We start from the raw sequence: 19,836 nt of genomic DNA on the forward strand, positions 1-19,836 counted from the left end.
TTAAGGTTACATTTTTTTGTGAGATAAATATATAACCTTGTATGAAAGTACCATATGAAAATTAAATGCGAAAGCAAAAAACATTTACAAAACTCTAAGCTCATAAATTTAGTAAAAAAGCTGAAATTTTCTAAGACCGCTCTCAAAATCCCTGTTTTTTTCAACAACGCGTCATATTACGTAGTCAGAGGCGCTCGTCTGACATGCTCTACATTGGCAGTGCTGCGGTTGTATTCAGCAAAAGCAGTCGCAAATTGATGTGATTCTCCGTAGTTTCAATTTAGCATCGTCATGGTTAATAATTGTGTTAGTGGAGGTTTTTCAAACTCCAGCCTGTCAGGACAATGAGTCCACAGGTTTCTTTTGAAGAATAAAGACCGCGCTATCTTCCGTGTCTGGGTGTGTTTAGCGCAGCACGAGGAAAGAGACGAGAGACGCGACTTCAGTTCACCATGTGCTTCAGAAAAACGCGGTGGTGTATAGCGTTCACGTTAGATCGGAGGATTATCATCCCGGCAATATGATGGAGTTAAACATTGGATGCCGAAGCAAGAACCACGTGAGGCCTGTGTTTTTGCCGCCGCGAGAAAACATGAATCGATCACGGTCCGTCTGAGATGCAGCTCGAAGATAACGTGAACTATGCACAGTAAGTCTTGTTTTTTAAACATTTGCTACTACCAAATCATTTAACATAATGATTTCATTCAAGTTTCTTATAAATATGGAAATCAACTAACTGATAAGCTTAGATTGCAAATAGTATAACCATCAAATCGAGTTACATCTTATTTACTTTGTTTGCATAGCTAATTCGTAATTCGTTTTTTGTCATGTGGTGTGTTCATGTATGTACCAAAGAAGTGACATGCTGTTATACAATTACATAAAGGTGAATCTGTTTTAATTCTAGTTGTCCAGCTACAGATGAAGATGCTTAGTATGATGAATCATCCTCTGTTGTCATGGACGAACCTGGCGATGTGTTATGGAGGAGGAAAAAACAAAAAAGACTCATCTGATGAGAAACCACTGCAAGAATCTCATCCTGTTCACACAAGTAAGACTTATTCATGTCTGTCAAAGTCAAAAGTAATGTTTTTCTTTTTATTCAGGGCTGTCGGCAAGTTCATTGTTTGCTAAAGCCAGCTGATGTCTGTTGTACCATAACCTGTATTTTTTGTTTTATATGCTATGGTATAGTAATTTTCTGCTTTTTATATACATCTCTTGCGTCTGTGCAGCATGCATGTATCAGCATTTTTGGTGACCAGTGACTTCTCTTCTGAGGGGCGTGAATTCCAAATGTGTGTTTGTTGTGACGTGTGTGAACCATGTGCATCATGCCTCTTGTCACAATACGTGCCTGCTGCACACGCGTTGAAAAGGTTTCCCATACGGAAATGTAATATATGACATATATGTCCCTATATCAAAACCGATCTTGGCATATATGCTACATATATATGCAATATATTAATATCACATATGTAGATCCTCTGGATATATGAATATATAGGTTTAAAACATATATTAAATACCCATATTAAAATGTATATAAATACATATATTAGTATCACATATGTAGATCATCTTGACATATGAATGTATAGGTTTAAAACATATATGAAATACCCATATTAAAATGTATATAAATACATATATTAATATCACATATGTAGATCCTCTTGACATATGAATGTATAGGTTTAAAACATATATGAAATACCCATATTAAAATGTATATAAATACATATATTAATATCACATATATAGATACTCTTGATATATGAATATATATGTTTAAAACATGTATGGAATACTCATATTAAAATGTATTTAAATACATATATTTAAAATATGTATATGTATGAATTTTTATATGGGTTTGTATGTTACAACCATATAAAATGGATTTTGACAGGGTACTGTATGGTCCAACCATGGTATCAGTATGTTTTATTTCTAGATGCATAAAACAACATATAGGTCTAGAATATATTGTTAACTGTAAATGTGTTTGACAAAAATACTTTTTATCGTCATTATATTCATGACTAGATTTTTTTCCAGGAAAAAAAGGTTGACTTGACATGAGTATTAACACCAAGCCTAACATAATGAAATAATATGTCAATATTGCTTACTGTAAGTTAAAGCGTGTAATTATGATGATAAAGAGTTGATTATGCCAACTTTATTGACATTTTGAATTTTAATGAGAAAAGCAAACATCAGTCTAGTATCACAATTCCAAAAACACCTAGGAAACAAAAGTTTTGGCTGAAGCTGAACACAAAGTTTATGGATGCATGCCATTGATGTGGATGATGGAGAATCTACCCTGAGAGAGGTTACACTTTTTATTTAAATCTACATCTACAATACAGATGTAACCAGTCGAAATGACCAAGATTCACTAGTTGGGTACACGTTATATTTTTGAAATGCTAAAAAAATCCCACTTTATTATGCAAAAAATGGATATTTCACCACCATGCATACGGTATGCAACAGTAGCACCCAACACTCTTGTTGAATGTTGCTTTTAAACATGTTAAAAAATGGTGACATATATTTTTAACCATAGGGCCTAAAAGTAATTTTTGGCCCTATTAAATTCATAAATATTATATATTACATTTTTCTGATATTTACATACTGTAACATACCAAACACTAACCAAGCTGGGAGCATCAAAAAATACTGTAAATCTTTACTCTTGGTGTTTTGGATTTATTTTAATTATAAAAACTGTATAAAAATGATCTGAGCCACCTTCAAAATGTGGTTTATAAGAGATACAAATTCTGATACACTTTTGTTCCTAAAAGGTGCATATTTTAATACCTAAAAGGTACATACCTGGACAAAAATGGTACATATTAAGATCTTTTTAAAAGTGATAACTTATATACCATTCTTTCTGAGAGTGCATGCAGACATTTGGCCTCTGTGTAAACAAACATATCCCATTTCACCACCATATCAAAGTAAGACTAAATTCACTCAGAATATGACATGTAAAAGACATGTTTGCACACAGAGATCACTTAAACGGGGTGTCCTTCCTTACACATACACCTATGTGTTTTTCACACTGCGCTTCACCCTGGGTTATCTTTGTTCTAAACCTCGCATCATAGGTTAAGGAGCGTTCCACACTTGTAATTTAGAAGCAGGGTTATCCCTAAAATTAACCCAGGGTTATGAAACCCTGCTCGGAAGCACGGCCCTGTTTTTGTGGGATTAACCCCGCATTGTGGTGCCAAACGCATGCAGTGTGAAACTAGGCAGGGTTATAATGTTATGACCCAAATTAAACACAGCTGAAGAAGCTAATGATGTTGCTTGATAATTACAGACAGATGTAGGAGCGGGGTTTCAGACACCTTACCTAGGGTTTAGGAATGCACAGGGTGAAATGTCAGATTGTAGGGCTTTTCACACTTAAAATTGTTAACCCTGGGTTATTCTAAACCCCAGGTTAACGGAATCCTGGGTTATCCGTTTCATGTTTCACACTGTTGATTCTTAACCAGGGTTAACCAAAATGTATATCAATTTGTTTTTATAAAACATTGTATGTTATGACCATATATGTTAACAATATATGTTTAACTTGTATATGCCAACCCTGCTGAAAAAACAGCATCAAACAGCATGGGAATTATGCTGGTCTAGCTGGTGGTGACAGCATACCAGCACCAAAACACAACATATGCTGGTCTGACCAGCATGGGAAGCTGGTGCTTATTCTGGTTTAGCTGGTGCTTATGCTGGTTTGTTGCTGGTTTAGCTGGTGCTAATGCTGGTTTGATGCTGGTTTAGCTGGTGTTCACTAGCAAACCAGCACCAAAACACAACATATGCTGGTCTTGCTGGTATGCTGTTTTTTATGCTGAATTTATTTAAACAACATATGAAAACATTTTACATGGTTGTATGTTTTCCTTAATAATAGATTACTTATGTTTTCTTTATTTGATCAGCTTACACTTTTGAAGTCTACACACACCACATTTCATTTCAATTTATCTCTCGTTACAATTTACAAAATGTTAAATGAAAAACTTTTTTTATTTTACCTTACCTTAATTGGCTTATAAAAACAAAAAACATTTTATTTGCAAACAAACATTTTATTTTTAAATGTCATCAATAACCATATCATATTCATTTAATTACCTCTCCTTGTAAGAAAATACATACATACATACATGTATATATATATATATATATATATATATATAGCTGCATACAGAATATGTCTCCAAATACAAAAAAACATCTCATGACCCCTCATATCATTTAAACATGTTGCTCTTGAGTACATTGATGCTTCTATCTAAACCCCAGTTCTCCACTTGCAATTGAAGAAAAAAGTTTGGTGCTTTTAGCAAAGCTTGGCAGAACTGCAAAAATAAAACCACTGATGTCAGACGTGAAAGAGTTAAACAGTGACTTCGTAGTAATTAAGAAAAGTCATGATGTAATCACATTTGTGCTTTTCCAAAGGTATGAACAAACATTTGTGTTCGATTGCTGAGGCATGTATAGCAGTTAGATGACATAGCACCTTCTTGACTGGATGAAAGTGTGAAGGATTTTGAACACTAGCAGAAAAGCTGTGCTTCCCCTCCTCAAAAAAGCGACCAATGGCATAACAAGAACTGCCATTTCCTACATCTGCCACAATGAATGTTTTAACAGAGAAGAATGTGTTGTCAGGTTTTATACGGACTACACTTGAATTCCTCTTCTTTGAACGGTGGTATGCCTGAGAGTGAATAATCACACCATTGACAAACACTCTATCATAGTAGTCTACAGGTTGCTTCTCTACTCGATCAACAACACTATGCAAAGCAATGTAATCGTCATGTGCCATCATTTTTCTCTTGGGTGGTCCAAAAGCTGTAACTCCCAAACACCTCACTGCATGCTTTTGCTTCTGTTTTCCACTCAATAAATGATCAATAACAGCACTACACTCTGAGGAGGGATTTTTCAGTGTTTGACTGACATACAGTGGAAGGGCTTTTTTCATCCAGAAAACTTTGCAAATTTGTATGGGCACAGCCTGTGTGCTTTTGACCATAGCTATTAACTCCATGTTATAGGCCTCAAATTGAAAGGCAGAGTGGGCCCATAATGGCCCCCAATTCTGGACACTTTTTGAGAGATGGAGGCAGAGGTGAACATTGTAGGTGACATTGCTTACACCATAAAGGTGCTCCATCTCAGACACGAACTGAAGAAGAAGGTCCTGTGCTTCTAAAAGTTGCTGAGATGTAATGGATGTGGAAAGCAGCAAAGCTATCCCACTTGCAAGTTTGATCCAATGATTCAGGTACTTGTCAGGTAGAATTCCCTTGAGAACAGAAATACTATAGTAAAGTAGCCACATGAGCCATTCATGGGCTTTCCAGTAACATCTTTCTTTTAAGGATCGAGGTGTTCTGGAGACATTACTTGGGGGTTTTATATTCACCAGTAGTTGGTCAATTTGCGATATGGACCTGCCTATGTACCAAGGAGATTGATGGTTTTCAGAGTTACACCATAGTGATGTAATAGATCTTGTAACTCCAAGGAGGACACTGTGCATATAGTCAGGGACACATCCCTCAATTATATCAAATCCAGGTAAAAGGGACAACACCGAAGGTCCTTTCACACCTGCTGAAGGTGTGCCCGTCTCAACAGCCCTTGTAACTAGCTCCAAAGTCTGCCGTTGACTTCTAAGTTCCATGTTTGCCTCAAATGGGTAAACCCTGGCCTTTCCCTGACCACGTTCTACAAGTGTTCCCTTCTGAAGACAAAAGGAACATCCAAATTCGCCATTGAACTGCTTGAAGTTCTGAAGGAGTGGACGGGCAACAGAATCACTTACAAGTATTAAAGCATATACTTTGCTAGTACCATGTATACCATCAGATGTAACCCAGTCAAAGCCACGCTCATGGATATCAATGCACTCTTTCACAAATGGCTCAAGAAAGATGTTCATATGGGGCTTCTTAGCTCCAAACCACAATGCTGTCAACATAATATGGTCAGATCTCAGATTGGGGGGTAGTTCATTTAAAGTGCATAAAACTGGCCATATAGACTGCGAAGAGGATTTAAATAAAGGAACACCATCACAGCTAAAAGTGATTGAAAAGTTGGGGCAATCATTAAGAGGTGTGAAGGTTTTTAAAGTCTTTTGGTAGAGCACACCATCACATACATCACCAAAGTGAGCATTTAATTTATCCTTGTTATTGAATGTCAACTGCGAAAACGAATGTTGTGCAATAATGTTTCGTAGTTGCACTTCTAAAGGGAGAACAATGAAAAAGTTTCCTGATTTTATATGCTCCTTTGCTTCAACCTGTTTGCCACAAATTTTGCAACTTACACTTTCATCTTTTGTTTCCATGAACATAGAACAATCTGAACAGAAATGCTTGATAAGAATATAGTCCTTATAATCATTCATGTTTTTGTAAAAATTATATTTAGTAGTTGAAACTGACTGTTTACCAGTTACAGCATTGATGACTTTAAGTATGTCCCCTAGTGCTTCATCAGTCAAATCATGTTTTAATTTTAGTGCTAGAATGAGCAACTCATGCTCTTTTCTTTTTTGCTCCTGAAGTGCTTTCTCACTGTATTCTGACATTGTCCATAAAGGAGGAACGTGGCTTCCATTTATGGGTGTTTTCCCCATAATTTCATTCTCTCTAATGTCTTTGCCATGTTGCATGTCCTTACTGCCATGATCACTCGACTCTTCTTGGTAGTCAGATGTTGTCTGTTCTTCACAGGAAAGCATCTATACAAAAGGGTTTTATAAAAAAAAAAAATCTCACCCGTTTGATCTAAAATGTTTCATACCACATTAATGATAATAGTGTTAATGTACTGACAAATGTAATTGGTCAAAATCCTGAAGAAGAAAGCCTGTAAACTACATGTAAAACTAAACGTATAAATATTACATAAAAAACTAATAATATAAATGATTGTATGGCATTGCATCCTTTCCTCACCTGCACATCGACTTCCACTTCATCATGTTGAATGCTTGTAGTATGAGGTAGAATTGATTCCTTACAAACTTGTTGCTGGAAGTCAAAAAGTCAATAAGTCATTTCTAAATCATGAAATACAAGTCATGCCATGATTAAGCAATATCGCTCGAGTAGGAGTGTGATATAGCTCTCTCTCATCACGGCTGTGATTAGGCCAGAGGCACGCGGCCGTAGGCCAGAATGACAGGTAACACTTTCGGCTGCTTTGAATCTCATAATAACTCAATGGACGGAAAAGCCGTTTCTTTATATTACCGTTTCTTGGTCACAAAGTGTAGTTAAGATTAGTTCAGTCAAGAATATATATGTATTATATTTAAATCTACAGTCGATTAGTAAAGATAGCGCCTGTTTGAACGTTTGCTTAGTGAGATTCGGTACGAATGAGAACCAAAGCATGAGCGGACGTCAGTGTTCACTCGCCCCGCTCACCAACGCCCTCTCTGGGCTACATCTCTGACAGAGATACCCTGGCTCTCATGTTGGCCTTGTTTGTTTATGATGGTCAAAATTAGATCAAATCTGCAGTATTTGGTGTCATAATCAAACTATTACTTGTTTTTTTATTCATATTTAGTGTCTTTTGTGTTGTTATTGTTTTGGCGCGAGGTAAAAGTTAATAAAACTATACTTATATAAATGTTACTATTGGTTTACCATTTCATCTTAACGCGATATGAGCACTCGGTTATTATTAGACTTCGTTCTTGTCAGTATTATATAAAATGTTTTTTTATAAGTGTCAGAGAGATGTTTTTGCATGCTGCTTATAAATATACCAGTGGCGATATCTCATAACATGTTTTAATAGTCACGTCGCGATTAAATAAATGATCAATGTCCACATTTAAAAGCTGCGGTGCTTACCTGCAGTTCCACTGTGTTTTCGCGTTCTGATAAGAGATATTGCTCCAGAAAAAAATGAGTGTTTACATTCCTCTTTCCAAGTGTCCACACGATGTGACAAGACATAACTCCCATTAACTTTAACGTAACATCCAAGAGCGCTGATCTTTGACGGAATAATAACTTCCGATTGGGGATTCACAGACTGATTTACGAGCTAGTGAACTAATGAGACACACGGAGAGTGATTCAAAACAGCGCGGTTGTGTGTGTCCATGTGTGCCTGCAGTTTTCCATTCAGAGATAAGCCTGTTTAGAGGACCTCCATTCACTAGGTGGCGGATTGATACAAAAGGTGAAGCGGTTACTGTGCCGTTATCAGTAGAATATTGCACGCCTCTTAGCCAATCAGATTCGAGAACCAGAAAGAACTGTTGTATAATATTAGACATAAGGTAATATTACATCAATAGTTGTGAAATTTGGGGTACCCGAGAGAATGACTTGCTTTCTAACTGTCCTTAAAAAAACAAACAAAAAAACCCAATGTGTTTTCCTTACCTGCAAGGACCTGTCAGGTGCATCCAGACCATCATGTCTGTCATCAACATCTGCAAAAACCTGCAAAGGAACCACATCACATTCAAATGCTAGATTAACTGATGGGTCTATACTTGAAAGAATAGTTCATTCCGAAATTAAAATTTTATCATAAATCACTTATACCCATGTCGTTCCAAACCCATAAGTCCTCTGATTGCACATTTTTAGATATTTTTTATGAAAACCGGAAGGCTTGTCACGGTCCCGTAGACTGCTATTGAAGTGAAATATTACACATACGTTTTCTCTTTAATTGGTTTACTTTCTCTTAAGACCTTAATGATCGTGTTTATGAGGATGGGAATTTTGCGCAATGGCTTAAAATCACTTAAATGCATGTACAAACGCTACGTTTTCGTGACCACGCACACTGCAATGACGTGGGCGAATAACCTCGATAGAGACGATAGTCCAAAATCTCTACTGGATGACAAATTTCTACCGGTTTATCATATCTACTGGTTTATCGCCAACCCCTAATTGTAACACAGCTACTTTATATATTTATAAATATCTGTGCTTTTGGTCATTTTTTCTTACTGCCAGAAGACAAATCTGTGAATTTGTGAAAAGTTTTGATGTGTTTTGGTTAAGATATTGAAAAAAGACTGTTTTGGAGACATGAAAGTAAATTTCTTCATCTTATATTTCTATAATTTCTAAGTTGGGTGTGTAAGTCACCAAAACAAATATTATATAATTTTAATCACTGTCTTGTTACCTAAAACATAACACCATTTTGAAACATGTTAGCAACTACTAGTAACTGATAGCTGGGATTGAAAACATTTTTTTACACAGTGGGGTTAGTTGTCACACAGTGTTATAATGAAGCCTAAGGTATACAATGATAATGAAATAAAAACAATGTAAATACTATTCATCAAAATGATAACTGTTAAGACAATATCAGGGGAAATAACTCAAAATTATGTTTTTTGTCTTATTTGTGCAGCCCTTTTAAAAAAAATCTATTTATATGCATAATACAAGGATGGTTAGCTGAATGATCATGGATAGATAGATATCCACAAATTCATCCATAATTGGCAGATACAATATCCACCTTTAGTATAGAGACAGAATTTGATTGAATTATTTGTGTTTAAACTAAATGATCTAGCAGGTGTTACAACAAACCCCATCTAAATATTTTTGAATGATAGATCCAAAGTAAAAAAGCATAGGTTGTGCCCCGCTCTCCCCAGCTATTTAAGTCCAGAAAAGAATAAAAAAACATCGCCAAAAGAGTTGAATGTGCACAAATTGTGCATTTATACAGGCTGTTAAAGTATTGTTTACAACGTAGGGCTGGGCGATATATCGTAGTCTATCGACTCGTGTCCAAGCTCCCGAGGTGGTGAATCGGTATCTCGTGTACAAAGGTTTGGGCACTGGTAAGGACCCTAGCTCACTTGACATAATTTTTCTGTCACGTGGATGCTTAAGCACGTTGTGATCATTCACAGCTGTTACTCATCAACTCATCTCTCTGACTTCAATTTTAAACAGTACAATGTGGAAAAACGGTGTCATTATTCTCATACATATCCGTGCATACAATTGGACAAATACAATTAAATTTTAAATATAAAAAATATAAAAATATTAAATAAACATTATTGTTTTAAATATTGAGTAGATTTTTGTCTCTTACTGTTTAGCAATGTTTGATTATATTAAAACCAAAACAAATGGTTGGAGAGCTTCTGAAAAGGTGAACACAGGGACCATCAATCCTCACTGGTTTTTGCATTGCGAGAATTGTGAGAGATGGTCGAAGGACTTACAAGTTTTAAACGTCACATGGGTAAGTGATTTATAATAAAATTCTGATTTTGTAGTGAACTATCCCTTTAAGAACAGAATTAAAACAGATGTTTTGTTTTTAACACAACAGTCTGTAGAGTGTAGTACAACACTGTACGTGTATACTCATGCATACACAAACATGTACTGTATGTATAAATATGCATTTTCCTTACCTGCAATGACCTGTCAGATGTATCCAGATCATGTTGTATGTCATCAACATCTGCAAAAACCTGCTAAGGAAAACAAGAACAATAAATAAAAACATTTACAGATCACTTGTAGGTTATAAAGAACTTATGTAGCTGTGGGGTTATATTCAGATAAAAAGTTCTAAGATTTGTTGAAAATTGTAAAATAAGAAAAAAACACATTTTAAAAATTATTCTCCGAAAAAAGGCACCGTGTAGTATTACATGTTAATTATTAACCAAACTTTCTAAAGTGAAGTGGTTCCATAAAAAACTATTTAAGTAGGGAAGTAATTGCTGATGGGTTGTTGAATTATTTGAAAATGTTTCAATATAAACAATGTGAACAAGTTGGCCTATCAATGTTTATATATAATTTTTTTGCTTTAATATTTTCATATAATTTGTTCTTGTTTTATATTAAGTTTTATATTATAAGGAATGAAGCAAAAACAAAACTGAACAAGCAGGCAATCAGTGTTTATTTAGTGTACACACATTTATGTTTTATTTGTTGAAAAGAAAATAAATTTGTTATTTTACTTAAACTTGGCCTAGTGATATGGAACTGTAATGTTGTTGATAGACCTGTGGTCGATTGCATAAATTGTTTAGACTAGTCTTAGAAGTTCGTTCTTTCTTTGTTTTTTTTAACGCCATACCAGCTTCTAAGTCTTAGAAGTTAGTCATCAAATTTTTTCTTCAAAACTGATCATAACAATTTAAATTCTGTTACATTAAAATGTAGACTTATCTCCTCTCAATCCGAAAAGTTAGTAAGACTGATTAGCACTAATTGCTAGTTGGTCAGACTAGATCTTAAGACACAATCTTAACTTAACAGCTATGTTTATGCAACCGGCCCCTGGAACTAATTCATAGGTGTGTGTTTACTGAAAAATAATGCACACCCTTAGAAAGTTCATCAACCAATCAGAATGAAGCATTCAACTACCCTGTGGTATAAGACTGCAATTTCAATGATTTTTCTATGAATATCACTTCCCTTCCCTTGATTTTACTGTGATAAAACTATAGTACATCATGTTACTAACCTGTAGACATGTTTATTTTTATGTTTTAGTAATCATTGTATTGTACATAATTTGTTTTAAAGTAACTGTGTACATTATTTTTCTTACCTGACTGGATGTCTCTGCAGGGCTGATGGTCACAACTGGGTTCTGTTCTTCAGAAGTTTGGTTCTGCTGTGCAACAATGTGATAAAAAAAAATTATAGAAAATGTTTTGCAATATTCTAGGGAGCTAATTATATTATTATAAATAATATTTTGTAACATTTATGACTACAAGATTTATTACATACAATATACTACACATAGAGAGTAATTAGTGATTAGCGTCCTCCATACCTGCAAAGTATCGCTCATTTGCTTGATAGGCATGTCAAACAAAGCTGGGTTTTGCTTAAAGGTAAATAAAAAAACATAGTTACTAATGACGCCTTTTTATTGTATAGTACACCTCGGTACAGCTCACCTTTGAGGAGTTTTTCACTGGGTTAAGTATGCAGCACCTACAACTTTCTTTAGTACCACCTGGGGTAACAAGTGAGCCATACTGATACTAAAACATGACGTTTATCACTGTATATCACTGATTGGTCAGAAAATTATCACAACCAGCGTCATTGCTAAATACAAAATTAGCCTATTGTTGTGCACTGTCGAGCAAACCAGAGATGTTGTCAACTTGGCTTTGTTGAACAAGTTCCTAAACTCAATTTTAGCGGTAAAAAGCATCTACAGGCTCTCAGCAATCAAGAACACCATTTCAGTGTTTTCCACATTCTAGCAGTTGGACAGCCTTTACCTGAAAAACACCAACAAAAGCATTTTGTTGTCCTTGCACTCCAACATGTCGGATTCGTCTGTAAAGCATAAAACAGAATTAAAAGAAGAAAAATGTTTCAGCACTTACCATTAAAGCCTATAATTACAGTTTATAATAAAAATATACAAAAGAAGTGCTGTATGAGTACACGGATGATGAAAGACATCCCAGTAAAGCTTAAACAAAGAAAATATACTCAATGTCACTCCATTAAAATCACATAAATGATTAAGGTAGGACTTTGTATACTAACTTACTGACATGACATCGAAATTGCCTTTTTGTACCTAGCCAATAGCCATTAACATTATGTTCCTTACTGCAATAAAAACGCAGTTTTAACACTGTTCTAAATACCTTTTGAATTAATATTAGTTTGCCATTTTGATTCATTGCTATAAAATGTAAAAAAAAAAATCTTAAACTGAGAACGTAAATTAACGCAAGTTAAACAAAAAAACATAACAAAAAAAATATGCCTAACGTTAGCCTTTTGCAAAAACCCATCAAATAATATGCTTGCTATATGCTATACCCAATTATTGTCTTGGTTAAAATTAACATTCCATACCTTCTCCAGCGATGCTGTGTTGTTCTAGGAATGTCTTTATTCTCCACGAGATACTTCTTGTACTTCATTTCATGTACAGTAGGATACAAATGTGTAGCAAATGGTAATCCAGTCGCCAACCGGCTCTTTGAAAGCCCGGGTTGAACTCTTCTTCTTTTTCTGTCTTATGGTTTTATGGCGGGTGAACTCCAATAAGGTGCATTACCGCCACCTACTATACTGGAGTGTGGACCAAAGTAACTACCAGAACTTTATATATATATTTAATTTAAATATATTTATATTTTATTTATTAACACAATGTCCCTCAAAAACAAAATTACAGAATTATAATTTCCTGATTACCTCCGGGTTGAAAAGAACAGGACTCTTGCATTGCTAATGCTGATATGGTCTCTGTAGCAGCGTCATCACTGGCGAATAACGTGTGTTTGACTTGCAAGACTGCGCAGTTTGATCAGCGTATGACATTAAAGTACTGCGATAGCAGACAGGTCCGTATTCTGTCGACTCGTTCTCGTGATAATATGATGTCAATAGGTTTGCGCAACACCACTTCAACTCGAACAAACTTCACGCCTAGTCGTCATTACAGTTATTATGTCACAACAACGTATGTTGTCTATGGTAATTAGTTGCGCCAAAAGAATGTGTCTTGCGTCAGTTCACGTTTGTTTTAAATTAAGATCATTCTAAATTGACAATAAAAATGATGCCCATCCAGTTACGTGTTTATTATGTTTTATAAACCGTCGAAAAAAAAGGAACAAGTAAACTGCAAGTCTATCTGTATGTAAATACAGCCTGTGCAAATACTGAAGTACAAACATTTGTGATGAAATTGCATTTATAAGGAAAAGCATTTTATTGCAACAATAAACTTTTAAATATCTTTCAATATTTAAACTTTCAAATTTCATTTATTAGGCTACATACCTACATACATTTATTAATCTCAAACCAAAAAGTAAATTAAAACACAATTGCAACTGATCTTTGAAATGCATGATCTATTGATATTGTTCCCAGTGGTCTGCTGCTAACTTTAAAACATTCAATAAAAGATTTAGTGGTTGTGCGACAGTTGGATTAGGCTCCTGTCTCATCTGTGTACAGACCGTCTTTACACACGGGCCATAAACATTCAGCAGGATGCCTCACAGCCTGGACACCCCTTTTATCACCCTCCTAGGTAGACAGTAAACCTCATGGAACATGGACTATATGGTTATGCAACAGCTTTTCCCCAGAGCTGGGCAGGCTGCAGAAGCCATATCCAGCTTCCCTCATACATGTACACACATGCACTCATGCAGATAACACATAATACATAGGGGGCGGTTTCCCGAACAGGGATTAGACTAGTCCTAGACTTTAACACTTTTAAGAGCTCTCCAAACTGAACACAACTTGCACTTTCATATCTTAAAATACACCAGGGCCCTTTGTTTTACCTCAAAATGCACACAGGTAATGTTTTTAGTAAGGCATGTTTGTTAAAACTAGTTATATTTCCTAATTAAACTAAGGCCTAGTCCTGGATTAAGCTAATCCTGGTCCGGGAAACTGCCCCAGATGTACTCATGAATGGGCAGTATTTTTGATATATGTATTTCAAATACAAAATATTTTTTTATTTGTATTTGATAGGGTTGATAAAAATGCCTTCGTATTTTGTATCAAAATATGTTAGTGTTTTGTATTTTTAAAGTACTGTAACATCATACAAATGCAATTAAATTCAGATTACATTTCTGGCTACATTTAAAATACATCTAAACATATTGAATTGTTGAAATTATAGAATGTTTGTTTTCAACTGCTAAAAAGGAGTCCAACAATTTGATAAATAAATAACTGATTGCTGAGTATTGTCCCCGTTAAAGTAGCTAGTAGGATCATGATATTTTGGGTTGAAATAACTGCCTGAAACAATATATTATTAGATAACCATCAAATGATTAATTAGTTAAAAACTAGTTGCTATGAATACAGGTGCCATCAGTTGTCATCTAATGAATAACTTGTTTAATGACAGCTGGTAATACAAAGTATAGGCCCTGGTTGCATGTCATATTTTTGCATGACTCAGAGTCAATGAAATGGTAAAGCAATAGATTAATGGAAGGTTTGCGAAGAAAGTTCATGCTTCCTTGTAAAACGTATTTTTTAGTATTTTCAAAATAGAAAAAGTAGTTTATTTTGATACACTTAAAAGTAAGGTATTTGGTATTTTATTTAAAAAAACACTGTAATGTATCTTTGCCCAACTCTGGATGTATGTAACTGCAGGGTTTAAAGTTTTAAAGGTGCAGTGTGTAAATTTTAGCAGCATCTAGTGGTGAGGTTGCGAATTGCAACGAACGACTCAGTCCACTGCTCACCCCTTGCTTTTGAAATGCATAGACGGGTTGCAAGTTTACAAACATTACAGGGTGCGCGCGCATCCAGGAAGCAGAAACCCTGCTTGGTGAGCTGATCCACTGCTGCAACAACCTTAATTATTAAAGCGTTCTTTATTGTTTGTATATAAATAAAACTTGATTTTAGTTGGATCTGTTTTTCTGTCTTTATTTTTGCAGTGTTACTGTGATACATGTATGAATTATAATGTTAGGCTAGTAACGTAATAGTCACATCTACTGGTATGTTAACATCAGGCACCCAGCTCTGTTTCTGTTGGTACTATTTTCCACGCAACAATTCCTTGGCATTTTGACTTATAGACACCGCTAGCATACAACACAATGCACTTCTCTTCTTTCTGCCTCTCGGTTGCGCGCACAACCAGTTAATGACGTCGCCGTGCAACCCGTCTATTGAGAAGCTACGGTAGCTGTCACCGGACAAACATGTCATTGTCGGAGACAACTTAGTAAAAAAGTTTGGGCTTCTGTAGAAACATGGGGCACAAAATGGCGACTTCCACGTAAGGGGACCCTGTGTATGTAGATAAAAACGTCTCATTCTAAGGTAATAGAAACATAACGGTTCATTATAAAAAGGTCTTTATACACCCCTGATTATATAGTTTTGTATATTATTTTACATTTCTTTCAAGAGATCCTTCTAAAAATTACACACTGCACCTTTAATGGAGTTTGTGCAACAATGTATTTAAATGTCATTTTTATGTGATGCAAACTGGATTGTTCCAACAGAATTATATAATTTATAGATATGTAATTTATATATCAAATTACTTATTTCATCATATTGTTCAGGGTTCAAATAAATGCTATTGTGCTACAATACGTTATACGGCATGAGTGATTTGATATCAGTGTTAGTTGCTGATTATTAAATTAAGTTTTTAGATTCGACAAAAAACAGTCTGCATTCCAGTCCACAAATTTACGTCAACTCGGATTTAGGATATGTCCCACCTCAACCCGGAAATGATGTCTGAAACGGCGCTTTTTTAATTTTCCTAAACACTTTAATGTTCTAATGTTAATACATTAATTTATGTTACTTTATTCAAAAGTTATTTCCAAGTTTGATTTGTAAAATATCCTAAATCCGAGTTGTCTGGGAACGCAGCATAGCAAGCTCAACCCCCAGATTGGCGCCAAGGCCTATCTCTAGTAAGCGCGCCGAAATTCAAAAGTAATCAAAAGACCGCGAAATTACGCGCATGCACTGACTGCAGCATTTACGATAGAGAAGGTAGAAGAGGTATCATCAAGATAGAACGGCTGAAGATGTTCGCCCTTGTCGAGTGGAATGAAGAGGCAGACAATGAAAGCTGGAGCATTGTTCCAACATCACACATAAAAAACTTCGATAATAATAAGTACTTAGACGGACTGGATGAGAGATCTGTATATTTAATTGAATGGAGAGCTGGACTGAAGAAAAAACCTAGAGGCGGATGGCCTTTGTACGAGGCAAAGGTGCATAAAGTTGCAGGTAATTTCTCAAATTTTATTATAATTTACACGAAGAAAGTAAAAAATGTAAATAATTGCTGAATTGCACGTTAATCCACATCCCCTAAATTAGGCTAACGTTATATTACAAAGCTGTTGATCAGATTGAAGCATAACGTTACCTGTTATAACGTATTGTGTGCGTTGCATTTTAATTTTGTTAACGTATAGACCATTTCAAAAGATGTAAACAACATGGTCCAGAAGCACTTCCTCTTTCAGTTTTTTAACACTAAACGTTTGATTGGGATAAAATAAAACAGAACATATAGAACTGAGTCAAAAAGTTAAACAAACATCTTAAAGATAATGATATATGTGTAAAATAAAATAACAGTCACAAACTGAAACAGGAAGTGTTTCTGGACCAGTGTGGTTTACATCTTTTGAAATGGTCTATAATGAGCTATGGACACCCTGCAGTGGGTCATCGATACGATATTTAACGTTAACGTTGTCTTGTGGGAGTGGGAATAATATATTTTTTTAATTAAGCTTTCAGATGTCATAAAAAATTTAGTGGAGAAAAAATAAAATATTTCCCATATAGATCTAGAAGTTAAACAATACTCAAGTTAAGTAAAAACACGTCAAATTTGTCAAATGTAAACTTAACGATTCCCATCAGTATGCATGGTAATTGTGAACACCTTCTCCTATCATGATAATTATTGTGGGTGCAAAAGCGCTTAAGTTACATGCGCATGTGTGCACTACATTAAAGTCTGTGAAAATATGATCAGCTTATGTTGTTGTTATTGTATCTTTTGTTTTTGAATGTTCCTTTTTGTTTTCCACAGAGAGACAGTCCACCCTAGAAAAACTTATGAGTACAAAATGTCAGTCCAGTCCAAAACTTCTAAGCAAAAGGAAATGCAGGCCAAACCCTAAGTTTGAAGTGGAGACCAGTAATGATGGACCACCTAGCCCCAAAAAGGTTAGATTTTTTTTACTGAGATCCAAAACTAGCATCTGCATTGCAAATGTAAACAAATTGGCTGCCAGCTATAAGATTGTTGCTTAAAGGAAAACTACACAATTTTTCAATATTTTGCTATGTTCTTACCTCAACTTAGACAAAATAATACACACCTATCTTTTATCAATGCAAGCAGTTCATCTTTGTATAGCACATAGTGAATGTGTCAGCATTTAGCCTAGCCCCATTCATTCTTTAGGATCCAAACAGGGATAAATTTAGAAGCCACCAAACACGTCCATGTTTTCCTTATTTAAAGACTGTTATATGAGTAGTTACACGAGTAAGTATGGTGGCACAAAATAAAACGTGGTGATTTTTAAGCGGATAAAAAATGAGAACTATGTTGTATGGCGGAGGAGCACTTAGGCTGCGTTTACACTTCGCATTAACGTGCGACCTGTATCCGGATGTTGTCCACATACACATTGAAAAGACAAGTGTAAACGCGTCTGTGATCGGAATGTTATCTGATCTGTGTGTCCTGATGCAGAGGTAGTCGAGGACGCTTTGTGATCGGATCTCAGTGTAATGTAGTGTCTCAGTGTCCAAGCATCGTATCTGCATTTACAGGTCAACGTCACACAAAACCCCACCCATTATCATTTCCTCTCACTGACAGCTGTCAAAAATAAACAACGTTAGATCATGGAGCGCAGGTGAAAGACGCACAAATTCATATTTGTGGAGCAATGCTAGCTAAGCTTGAAAGTATCTTAATAAATCGATACAAAGCATTTTAACACTGCTGACTGTATGTAACTTATTCAGGCATATGTTTCCACTATTTATGGAGTGATTTAATATTTAATGGCAGAATTGATCGTTATAATGTTTGAGTTTCCATGGCGACATATCAACTTGAATGTTGCGCTTCTTTTTGGTCAGTCGTCTGTTTCAATATCATTTAACACATTTTAAGTTACTTGAAAACGCGTACAAACCATAATAACATTAACCAAAAACATTTATTCAGTGTGGGTTTTATGCAAAGTAAGTTACTTATAAATGTGTTTGTATAAAATACAATAGGCTACTTCACTTCTTACGCACTATAGAGGGAGACATGAACAGGAAATTTAGGAAATTGTTATGTCTTTTAGTTAAATCATATTCGTAAATCATAAATCAAAACGTATAAGTTCAGGCTGAGCAAATCAAAAGCCCGTTATTAAGGCAGACAAAAAGTTGGGATGGTCATCCTAAGGTTTCACACAGATTTTGTTGGTGATGAAAAGCATGCGGGGGAAAGTCAAGTTCAGGTAACGTCGGCTGAAACGTGAATTCCCAGTGCAGATGTTTCAGATAAACAAAGATAAAGCCTTTAAAGATAAAAAATAATAATAATTCAAATGTGAACATCGCGTTTTTTGGGTTTGCTAGTTATTCTCTGCTGTTGGCTTCTCAGTAAGACTGTACAATACGGGATTGCGATTACCGCGACAACCCTAAATAAAGTAGCCATCTGTGATTGACAGCTATCCATCCAGCAGGTCTCCCTGAACGGGATCCGATCACACATCCAGATACAGAAGCCACTTTGATGTTGACAAATGTAAACACGCCATGTCCTGATATACTGATGATCAGGTCTGCGTGAACGAATCACCAAGATCGCATGTTAATGCAAAGTCTAAATGCAGCCTTAGTTTGCAGCACTTCGACGTCTGGCACAGTAACATCATCAGTTCACAGGAGTGAACTTAGTGCTCTTCCGCCATACAATATAGTTCTCATTTTTATCTACTTAAAAAATCACCACGTTTTATTTTGTGCCACCATACGTGTAACTACTCATGTAAAAGTCTTTAAATACCCACCTTGGTATTATTTCTGTGCTTACTGTGTTGGCTTACTGTTTGTATTTTCTTCATGTTTGTCTTATCGTTTAACAAACATGGCTCACACTGTTGTGATCTGATTCTCTATACAGTATGCTGTCTGGTTCACTCTGTAGTTCCCAAAA

General features: G+C 35.4%; 1 protein-coding gene across 2 annotated transcripts; it reads right to left on the reverse strand.

Moving 5' to 3' along the window:
- Positions 1 to 3,772: 3,772 nt before the first annotated feature.
- LOC129453622 (uncharacterized) lies at positions 3,773 to 14,820 on the reverse strand. Of its 2 annotated transcripts, none has more exons than XM_055217956.2 (8): positions 12,960 to 14,820; positions 12,368 to 12,425; positions 11,908 to 11,961; positions 11,677 to 11,742; positions 10,517 to 10,576; positions 8,490 to 8,549; positions 7,041 to 7,115; positions 3,773 to 6,823 (listed from the first exon to the last, which is right to left on the reverse strand). In XM_055217956.2, exons 1-8 carry the CDS (start codon positions 13,025 to 13,027, stop codon positions 4,454 to 4,456), a joined length of 2,811 nt encoding a protein of 936 aa, XP_055073931.2. In that variant the 5' UTR covers positions 13,028 to 14,820; the 3' UTR covers positions 3,773 to 4,453. The 2 variants fall into 2 exon arrangements, with proteins under 2 accessions (XP_055073931.2, XP_055073925.2); XM_055217950.2 differs by having other exon boundaries at positions 10,517 to 10,579.
- Between the last annotated feature and the right edge of the window lie 5,016 nt (positions 14,821 to 19,836).

This window comes from Misgurnus anguillicaudatus, chromosome 22 (assembly GCF_027580225.2).
Source record: "Misgurnus anguillicaudatus chromosome 22, ASM2758022v2, whole genome shotgun sequence".
Lineage (NCBI taxonomy): Eukaryota > Metazoa > Chordata > Actinopteri > Cypriniformes > Cobitidae > Misgurnus > Misgurnus anguillicaudatus.

Bases quoted from the DNA above. Each gene is read 5' to 3' on its own strand.
- LOC129453622 (XM_055217950.2), bottom strand. From the start codon at position 13,027: ATGAAGTACAAGAAGTATCTCGTGGAGAATAAAGACATTCCTAGAACA. The intron at 11,743-11,907 runs GTATGGAGGACG...ATTGTTGCACAG, and splicing joins AAATGAGCGATACTTTGCAG to CAGAACCAAACTTCTGAAGA. The intron at 6,824-7,040 runs GTGAGGAAAGGA...CCTTTTGTATAG, and splicing joins AAGTGGAAGTCGATGTGCAG to ATGCTTTCCTGTGAAGAACA.